General features: G+C 38.6%; 1 protein-coding gene across 2 annotated transcripts; it reads left to right on the forward strand.

The window, feature by feature from the left end:
* Positions 1 to 962: 962 nt before the first annotated feature.
* Positions 963 to 10,310, forward strand: LOC104164175 (chromosome unknown open reading frame, human C2orf76). 2 transcript variants are annotated; one of them, XR_696474.1, is made up of 6 exons: positions 963 to 1,110; positions 2,858 to 2,908; positions 6,525 to 6,562; positions 6,706 to 6,787; positions 7,917 to 8,011; positions 9,855 to 10,036. XR_696474.1 is itself a non-coding variant. In XM_009703429.1 (5 exons), the coding sequence occupies exons 1-5, from the start codon at positions 978 to 980 to the stop codon at positions 9,929 to 9,931; spliced, it is 381 nt and encodes a 126-aa protein (XP_009701731.1). In that variant the 5' UTR covers positions 964 to 977; the 3' UTR covers positions 9,932 to 10,310. The 2 variants fall into 2 exon arrangements, 1 of the variants encoding a protein (XP_009701731.1); XM_009703429.1 differs by lacking the exon at positions 7,917 to 8,011 and having other exon boundaries at positions 964 to 1,110; positions 9,855 to 10,310.
* The last annotated feature ends 265 nt before the right edge of the window (positions 10,311 to 10,575 follow it).

Consider the following 10,575-nt stretch of genomic DNA (forward strand, 5'->3'; position numbering starts at 1 on the left):
ACATAAAGGGATGAATAGGTAAGAGAATCCCTTGCAGGACTGGAAGTGGTGACTGAAATGGCTGCTAAGGGATAGGAGATGCAGAGGTCGTGCTGTGCCCCTGACTGATGTTGCGGCACTTAAGCTGCAGTCTTTGCTTGTTGCTGCAGCACCCACGGCAGTTTAGCATATGACCAGAAAGCAAGATTGTTGAGGAACACCCAGCACCAAAAATAGAGAAGATTGCTGAGATAGGAAATAGCTTGTTTTCCTGTGGAGAGAAAGAACCCAACGGAACATGTGGGCTTGTTTGAAGAGGGGCTGAGGTTGATAAGGTGATTCCATTGTAGGTTCTGCTCTCTGCTAAAGTAGTATAAGCCCTGTAGAGCCATTCTAGAGACGTGCTATTATAAATTAAATTAAACCCCTTAATTATGTAGTAGTGTACCAGGAGAATTAGTTGCATATGTATATGGGGGAGGTTTTTCCACTCTCTGTAGGGAGATGAAAGTGAGTGTTGTGTAGGAGCTTAGGCATTTTTCAGGATATTATGCTCTCTACAACATAAGTATATTAAAAAGGCTTTGGTTGTGTTAATGTGAGTACATTCTTTTAGAGCACAAGGTTATTCACCCAGCAGGTAAAGGCTTCAGTCGCTTAAAACCCAAACAACATACTTGCATTTGTCCATAACATTTTTGTGTGTTTAATATGGAGTCTGGTGCTGTAGTACACAGCACAGGTACAAATACTGGACTATTTGGTGCACAGTATCAGTAATATCCTAGGTAACCCTGTTTGTGTTCAGATGCTGTTACTGCTTCTGTAGAAATAGTGAAAGTGATGACCTGAAAGACATAATGCTGTTGAATTTCTCACCATGTTTTAGTCTTTGAATAAGGCCCACCTGCACCTTGTTTTCTAGCTGTGCTTGTACACAGAGGAAAGGCAATAATTTCTCTCTTTAATGTTTTCCAGGTTATTCAGAATTAATTCTCATGTCAGCAGAAAGCTCAACGATCACAGTCCGTCTTGTTCGCTCTTTTGAACACCGGAACTTCAGACCTGTGGTGTACCATGGAGTTAACTTGGATCAGACAGCAAAGCAGTTCATTACTTTTGTGCGGAAGGGTAAGGGGTGGTTGTCTTATTCATTCGTTTCAGTCCCATGCGTTGCTGTGTCTGCACAAGAAAGTGGAGGGAAGCCAATGAATGGGAATTCTGTGGCTCTGGTAGAGATGCCAGTTTTGTGTTTACATCCCCTGTGTGCTCTCCTCCTTTGGACGAGAAGTCTGGAGTTAATAAGAGCTTCCCTGGTCAGTGTGCCATGCCTAAATTTGGATAGACTGCTCCCCCTGCCCAAATCCCCGTGTTTAGTCAAAAAGAGAGGAGGGCATTGCTGCATTTGGCTCAGTGCCTGAGGCTCCTTGAATGGTGCTGTCAGGCAGCTATTCATAAATTAACAGGAGTAAATTAATTGAATTTAGAGAGCCTTTGATCCTTAGGAACTACACCAGTATGTGGAATGTGGAAACGCAAGTCTGTTTTGCTATTTGTGAGAAGAGAGGATCTTGAAAAATTGTTTTTGACACTGTGAGGTCTCACTGCATATTTGCTTCTGAGTTTCTGTCTCCATCTTGAGCTTTGTGGTGCAGATTTACTCATCTATGGGCTTTATGTTGTAGAAGCCTAGTTGAAAGTGATAGTGTATCTAAAGGTTAATTAATGTAGACCAGCCCACGCAGTGACTCAGTAGTTAGGGTGTTACCCTAATCTTGCAGGTGTATTTCTATACACCTACATGGAGACATTTGAAGGGTGCAGAATAACATAATTTTAATTTTTTTTTTTTTGCATGAAGCCAACTTAAACAAGTCTCGAACTGTTATAGCTGATAACATTTGAGCAACTCCTAGGGTATTGCCCTGGGCCTCATGGCTTTATTGTGTTTTCAGCAACTTCCATACTTCTAGACAGTGATAGGCATGGCAAGTTCTTAGGGTGCTTTTAGACAACTACAAGCACTTTCAGAACATACGGTACAGCTGCTGTTATGAAGAATAAAATAAAAAACAATGCTGAGAAACTTGCTTTTGATGTGTGCAGTATTGCAACTTGCTGTTCCTTGAGACAAAGCTAGCGTCTTGAACAAGACTGTTTGGAACCTCATTCCACAGATGGATAGTGCTGTTCTGGTCCAAAAGCCATTTTCCTTCCATTACTCTAATCTGTTTTGAAAAGGGAATTTGAGATAAATTGTTAAACTATTGATGAAATTATGGTTTCAACTGCCTTGCTGTGCCTGTAGGTGCACCCCGTAGGTGGGTGGGCCTTCCAAGACCATGGTTAAATCCCAAGTGTCACTGGGAACACTGGCAGCAGGGAGGGTGTTAGTGTTCTTGCAGTTGCCTATAGGCTGTGTCCTGCATGCAGCTAAAGAGTTAATTTTCTACAGTTTGGCGTCCTTTTTTGTGGCTGGTTTGCATGGCTGTGTTTGCTGAACAATTCAGTTATGAATGACAGTTGTCAGCTGTTTGTATAAGGTAGAGAGAGATGCTGTGCAAACCATTAACAGGATGTTCCTGGCAGCTTTCTGAAGGATGAGACTGCCATGATCATATCCTAATTGCATTGACTCTCTGTCATCATGGGTCGTTTTGTTCAGAGGGACTTTATGCTCAAGTGAAGTGAATCACATATGGACTAACTATAGAATCTGAGCCAAAGGTTATGTTTTAGTATTTGATGCTCAAACAAGTCTCCTGTGTTACAGATTTATTTTGATGTCCAGGATGCATACATTGCACAATAGTGGAAAATAAAATACTGGAAATTAAAAAATAAACTTTATTTTAACTTGGTGCTTTTATTTTAATAGATGTGTCTTCAAGAACAGGACTTCCTCCTCCTTTTAAAAATTACAAGTATGGTAGGTGTTTTTTTTTCTTCTTGTTTTAATTCCTATAAAATGCGGACATAACATTTTATACCAATTTTTATATAATTTAAAAGATAACTGCTGTAGAATACTCATGCTAGTGGCAGTGCCTGCCTACATTTGCAACTCTAGCCAACTCTTGTAGCTGGCGTTATACCAGTGGGATCACATCTACAGAACTTGACCATTATTTTGAAGTTCTGTATTAATCTTTGAATTAGGCTACATGTTATACATTATTTGCTAATTGGTACTGATGGGTTTTGGTATTAATTTTTTATTAATTTTATAAGTGCCTTTTAACTCTGTTTTTATTCTAGTGAGCAGCTTGTGATCTCAAACGCTTTGAAACTGTGGTTCTCTATGTGCTTATGTATTTCAGTATCCATTTACTAATTGTGAAGTCAGAAAAGATGGTGAAGTGAGAGTTGAAGGCAGTAAATAGAAAATGCTTAAGACTTAATGTACTTAAATAATTTACACGATATAAGAGAACTACTTTGCTCAATGTAGATGTGAAAGTTCTTAAATAAAAGCTGATGGAATGAAATAGCCTGGTGTGAAATTTAGGCTGACTTTATCCTCTAATGTAAAACTACGTGTATATTTCCTTTTTGTGAAGATTGGCATGAACATCTGCAATTCATCTGTTTGGGACAGAATATGCTTTCAAAGTAGACTAAATTACTTCCTTTCTTGGAGTTTGTTAACTCAGATGTCAGTAACATATCTTTTCCTAAACTTGGCAATTCTGAAAGTTCCCTTGGAGTTTTGCTGTGAGTGATCCTCTGTTTCCCATGTTCTTGGAGTTGACAAACTCCTTCCTCTACAGTGATTCAAAGAATTGAATGAGGAACCTACTTAATACATGTGAATGCTAATAGACTCTATTTGCCTATTTAAAAAAAAAAAAAAAAGCAAGCTTTCATTCTGGGTTCTTGCTGATGGTGAAAGATATAGTGCAAAATGAAAGCAGAAAAAGAGTTATGGATTAAGATTTATGATATGTCAGTGGCAAGGGCTTGAATGTTACTGTTATTTTTAATATATTACTTAAGGTCTTAAAAGCTAAGTAACTGTAAGTTTGAATTTGGAGGTGCCCTTCCTCCCTCTAATGTCTGTGGCTTTGGCTAGATGAGGGGGCCCTATCTAGAACTGCTGCTATCAGTTGTATTCCTGGTGTTGCCTATCCCTGCTGCTAGTTCTTTTGTCACTTAGACGTCAGTTTAGTTTTTCCCAAGGCACATATTGTGGCTGAGCACCTGATTGTGCTGTGGAGGACTGAGCATAATGTGGGTGAAAAACACTACAGAACTTTATAACCTGTTACACCAGTTAGTGGGGGCCTACTTTTAGTGCTGCTAGCTGCGTGGAAGTTTTCACACAGAAAAATGAGAGCCAAGTTCCTCACCTTTCCCTCAGGCTGTGAATCATCCAGGTTTATGTTTTTGGCATCTCTTGTGTGCTCTACTGTCTTTCTTGTATTTTGGTAATGAAAGGGCAGCGAGACTTCTGCGTGAATAGTGCTGGTAAGGGTCGATTTTTCCTTCTGCTTTGTCAGTGCCAGAAATCTCAGTTGGACCTGGCTGTTTCTCACTTTGCCTGTTTCAGCTTCCTTCTCTCCAGAGTTCGGCACCACTTTGTTCTCTCGACATCATATATAACGCCATCACATTTTTCCTCTTGCTTGGTGCTTTAACTCGCATCTCAAAGCTTCTGACTGTATTTTCTCTTCATTTCTTCATACACATTCTTGTCCTTGGTCTAGAACTCTTCTCATCTTCCTACCCTGTCATTGCCATCTTTTCACTGATGATGGCAGCCTGAGTGGCAACTTGTTTCATAAGCTGCTTTTCAATTTTTTTTTTCTCCATGAATGTGGAGCAATATGGTAGATATTCACAGAATCAGACTTAGAAAGTGGTTTCTTATCTGTTGTCATGGAAGATCTATTACCAGAAAAGGAAAGGTAAAAAAATTTGGAATATGGTTGAGTGGGACTAAATGGGGATGAAATAGCAAGGGCTGTGAGAGGACGTAAGGCTTTAACTAGGATGAGAAGAGACTGCAGTTTCATCTCTGTTACAGAGTTAGAGAAGCCATTTAATAACTCAGATGAAGACACGGTAAACTGCTGGATGCCAGTGGTGCAGTTATCAATAAGTAAAATTGAGACAATAGTTCAGAGAATGACTAGGCAAAGACTAGAGAAAAGGGCATGCGACAAAGTAGATGGAGAAGCTTAAAACTAACAGGCAGAGGCTGGATTGTATTTGCTGTGGTAGAAAAGTTTCGTAATTGCAGTATATTTTTGCTGTGATTGCTTGGTCTTTTTGCAATGCTTCTAAGCAAGATGTATCCTCGTAATTGCAATTTAGTTTGTGTCTTGCTTCTAATACTGCAGTTATAACAGCATGCTAACGCTGCCTTCTCAGTGACCTCTGCAGTGGGAATACAGAGTAGTTTTTACCTTATGTGATGTTTTAAATAAAATGTCCAAACTGGGCCAAAGTGGTATGGAAACAAAATTCTGAAGGGGAATGTGATTTCTGTTATTCTGAACATCTGAATACTTGCTCTTGATAGTTTGAAAGTTGTTTTAGTCTGTATTTAGCTTTCTTGCATCCTTCTCTTACCAGACTATTTCAACATGTAGTGTTCAGTTAATGCGCAAAACCAAACTAGAAGAGAAAAGGAGCAGGCAAGGAGAACTGGTTTTTGCTTCTTTGCTGGGAAGGGATTGATGTGTTACTCTGAATTTGTTTAAACATAGAGGCTTCATAGTTTGGTATTCATTTTTTATCTTTCTGGCCTGCCCCCACCCCCCCACTCCCACTCCCCCACCCCGCGCCACCCAGGCATCTCACGACTTTCTTTCCCTCTGGATTGTTGCACTCATCTGGTTGCTTTAGTGACCCCATTATTTTCCCCTGTTTTTCCCTTCTGTTAACAAAGCCCTGCCCACATTGCCAGAGAAAAGTGATATTTCTTTTTTTTGTGTAGCATAATTTCTTAAAGTGCTACATTGCACAAACATATCAGAGGTAAGTATTATTGAAAAGGGTATAGAATTAAAAAGAGGAAAGGCAGTACATGTTTATGGAAAACACACTTGCTTAACAAAATTTCTACCACAGGTGCTTTCTTCATGAGAAAGAAAATTTCAAGGAATGATCTGGAGTGGTTAGGTTACTATGTCTTAATGACTTGCTGCCTATCAATTTAACTGTAGTAGTTGACAGTGCATAAATGCTGTTTGTCCTGCCCCAATTGCATGTATAAAACCTGTTAGGTTAAAAGACCCTAACTGGCATATAAACTGATGTGTTTTGACTGGCAGTTGGGATGGTCATCAGTTATTGTAATTCAGCCAGCAGACAGAAGCCCAATAGGATGTGGTAGCTTAATGTTGGATTGACTGGTTTAAGACTCTGGCTGCAGGACTGGGAAATTAAAATGTTTTCTCCTCTTTTAGACTGAATACACAAAATTGTTACTAATAAAAGATTTTGAACCTTACCCCTCTGTCTCTCTTTCCCCAAGTACAATTTTTAGTGTTACCTACCTATTAAGCCTTATTTTAGGAAAACATTGTGTTTTCTTTCAGATACAATGAAGATAATTCACCAAGCACACAAATCCAAGGTATGATGATTAGCTGTATTCTTCCCCTTTTACATGCTTTAATGCAGGCAGATCTCTGCACTGTCAAACAAGACTGAGGCAGAGTCAGGCAGAGTCAATAAATTCTTATTCTTACCTTTGTATTCTGGTTCTCTGATTTGTAGACTGGTGAACTTGTAGTGAGTTTGGAAGATGATGACAAACTGATTTTGAAAGAAGACAGTACGCTGAAAGCAGCTGGAGTAGGTAGGAGTACATTTGTATTGACTGAAGGTGCTGTTCATTGTGGTTGTCATTAAACTGATAACTGACTGATTATGTTTGGATAGCTTGCTGAAAAGTAAATGCTATTCCTGATGCTCTTTACACTACTTGATAATTATTCAGGGAAGAAGGGGGGGATAATGTACATTCAAATCATTGGACTGAGGGCAGTAGGTATCTGCACTCCAAATGTTCAGAATGCAAATTGTGATTTTTAGAGGGTATGCTTATAATTCTGCTGAGAGTAATTTTAAATGATTGACAGATAGGTTATTAGTACCGTGTCTGCTTAGTCTTATCAGTAACATTTAAACTGATGTTTTGGTTAGAAATGTAAGTAGTGGAACCAGTGTGGAATAATGAAATAAGATTAGATTTGTTTAATGTGCAGCATACAGTGCCTGATAGCCAGATTGCTCAGGAAAGCTCAAGCAGTATCGTTTAGAGAATGTGCTGAACATAGCAAAGAGTTGAAACTTGACCTGATTTCTCACATTTTGACAGGGGACTGCATATAGGGCATGTCTTTTGGTAATAATGTAAAGAAATGTCTGTCATGATAAAATTGATGATCCCTGGATGTCCTTTGGGCTTCTCATAAATGTGGCTGAATGACTTTGTGGCAGCAGGGTACTTAAGGGATGTAGTTGCATTCCACCTTGATCTGGACATTTGCTCATTTGAATCTGATTTTCCTAGCTGGAACGCATAACTGCCTGCGCTCTAAGTGCAGGGGCTTCACAGAGAAAGCTCCCTCCTGTTCATGGTGCCCTTTTATTGCTCCCCAGCTAGTGAATGGGATTTCTTTCTCTTAGGATTCTTGGCTCTTTTGTTTCCTGCCATTTACTTTCTGGTTTTAAGTGACTTGGGATGTCTAATGTTTTTCTCTGGGGTGCACTGCAACTGGCCTCAGTATACCTTTCCTAAAGGTCTTTGGGTGTTCCTGTAATATGAATGATAGTTATTCTCTGGCTGTTTGTACTAAACCAGGTCTTTTTATCTGGGAAAAAAAAAGGTTCCTCAGGAAGGAGGATTACTGGCACTGAAGTCCTACAGATTTGTAATTTAGTTAGCAGAAGATTCATTTAAGCATGATTTTTATCTACCTAAGGCATAAGAGGCAATGCAGTTCAGGAGAGGGACTGATGACAGTGCCAAATGTTGAATTAGAAACGATATTGTCCAGAGCTCCCTTCTTTCAAAAAGGTATTGATAAATATTTGTATATATTATCCATCTTTGAAACTATGTTTGTAGCTACAGTAGTGAAACAGTTCAATAGGGTCTCAAAAAAGGTGTCAAAACATTGGAGTAAATGTTACAGTGAAAGGAAATCGGAATAGACCAGCCTGTTCTGTGTCTCTCTAAAGAAGAGGCGTGGCTTATTCAGGGCAGAAAACAATGTAAAGCTGCTTTTTCACCCCCCCCCCCCCCATAACTAACAGCAGTTAGTCATTAGAATATAGTGGGTATTTGTGATAGAAAGGAAAAACTCTCGCTTTGTAAAATGCAGCGTGCCATTATGCCATTTTGAATCTTGGTGTGTTCCAGCTTCCAGCGTATCTTGGTATGAAAATTAGCTAAGTTAGGAGTGCGGTCTTTGTAGTAGAATCTTGAAGATTTTACTTTTCTTCTTCATCAAGAAGTGGAAGAGACTAAACCAAGGAAGTGAAGTATGATAGCACATACCACTGGTCCTCATTTTGTACAGTTTCATTTAAATCAGTAAGAAGATTTGAAATCTGTGGCTGACATATTACATTTTTCCAATATCTAGTCTGGACAAGATTTACTAGAATAAACCAGAGAATTGATGTTAGAAAATCTGGGAAATTCTGAGACACGCAGAACGTTTTTTCTAAGCTGCAGTTGATTGCCCTTGGCACTTTACAGCGTTGGGCTAGAGAGTTATAAATTATGAGGACATTAGATAAGTATCCTCGGGAAAGCCTCTGTGGTAGTGATTATTATTACAGTTATTATCTAGTCAGCAAAGTTAATGCTTGCCTGTTTTTTTTTTTTTTTTTTTCTTAAAAGCAGGGTATGTTAATAAAGTGTTCAGTATTCATTGCAAACAGTCTTGTCTGTTTTCTGGTTGAGATTCTAAAACCCCTTCTGCTCTTTTTTTTTTTTCCTTTTCTACAAGACAGGCAGACTTCATTAACTTCAGGTTTAATTTAAAAAACGAATGTGGAAGTTATTGGCTCAGCACCTTAAAGAATTCCATGTTTAATAATTGTGAAGGCTTTCCATCAGATTTGTCTCTGTTCTGAATTAGTAATGTTGCTGACTTATTGTTTTAGAAGAGAAAGTCCTTGACCTACTGGGTTGAAAGAATTGTGACTGCTCTGAACCTTTGTGGGTCCTTTAGCTCTGCCATATCCCCTGTGAATAATTAGAGGTATTTGAAGGTATTGCTGGAGAAGCCAATTTGTGTCTTTCACTTTGCATATTGTTGAAGCCTCATGAATTAATCATCAGCAGGGCGAAAAATTAACTTCTTCAGACACATATTTTGATGGGTCATGAGGGAGAATGTAAAGTGATCTGTAAAATATTCTACTGATCCTCTAAGTATTAAATTATTATACCTACAGGCTAATTTAATGGAAAAAATAGTTTCTTTTTCCCTTTCCTAACAGAAAAATGCACGAAAAAAAGAGAAAATCATGCTTCATTATTTTTGTAGCATTTGAAGGTGTTAGAAATGCAATCACTTAATTTGCTGAATGCTTATACAAACAATTCTGAAGGCTGTGTTAAATAAATCATGAGGGGTCTTGTGTACATATTTACTTCTATATATTCAGGTTCTTTTTTGGGGGCTTTATTGTGGTTTTTTGTTTTGTTTTTTTAACAAGGTTAGATGACATCTTTAATACTGGAATCTTTTTTGCAAAAATATGAGGGGGGGAAAAAAAGTGTGTGGTGATTTATAATTGTCTTTGACTAAAAAGTTGCCAGTTCTCTTCTAAGATTCGAAATAGTTGGCTGTTGGGTGGGGTTCATTTACTTGTGTGCTAAATATTGAATTTTTTATTCGTTCTAGCAAATGAGACCGAATTAGCATTCTTCTGTGAGGAAGATTACAGAAACTACAAAGCTAATCCTGTTTCGGCCTGGTGAAGATCCCAAGAGATTGTTTTGTTTTCCCATACCTGTTGTAAATTTTCCTTATTCTGCTTAATGAGATTTTTCTTAAAGATCAATAAATCCTAGAGGATTGCTTTGCAAACAGTGCAATTCCCTTCCTATAGAAATTAATTTCTGTCAATATACTAAGGCTGAGAGAGGGAAAACTGGGGGACATAAATTACTTTTTTTCTTTCTTGCATTTCTTTTTCCTTTGCTTGCCTCTTACGATGCAGGCAGTGCAATCTCTGACTTGTGACACACGTTCTCAGCATGATCCTACAGCAGATGTTAGCTACATACGGAGATTATAGAATGCACAGTAAGATCCCATTGCAGTACTAACTTCTAATGGAAATGGAAACGTTTTATGTCCAAAGCACTGGATATTTTGGAGAGCTTGAGAAGAGAATCTCTATTTCAAGTCATAGCTTTACTTCTCTCATTTTCTGTTTGGTCTCTTTGTTTAAATGGTGCGAACTGGCAAGTGTTTCATGCTCTTCACTGGTGAATGCTTTCCTTTACACTCTCTTCCAGCCCACTTTAGCCTGCTGAAAAGGACAAATGGCTGTTGGGAGGCTTTTGTGTTTGAGGACCAGCTCACCTGTTTCTAGCTTTACTTCATGGAGACACCTTCA

The sequence above is a fragment of the Cariama cristata genome, unplaced genomic scaffold (genome assembly GCF_000690535.1).
Source record: "Cariama cristata isolate BGI_N322 unplaced genomic scaffold, ASM69053v1 scaffold11467, whole genome shotgun sequence".
Classification (NCBI taxonomy): Eukaryota; Metazoa; Chordata; class Aves; order Cariamiformes; family Cariamidae; genus Cariama; species Cariama cristata.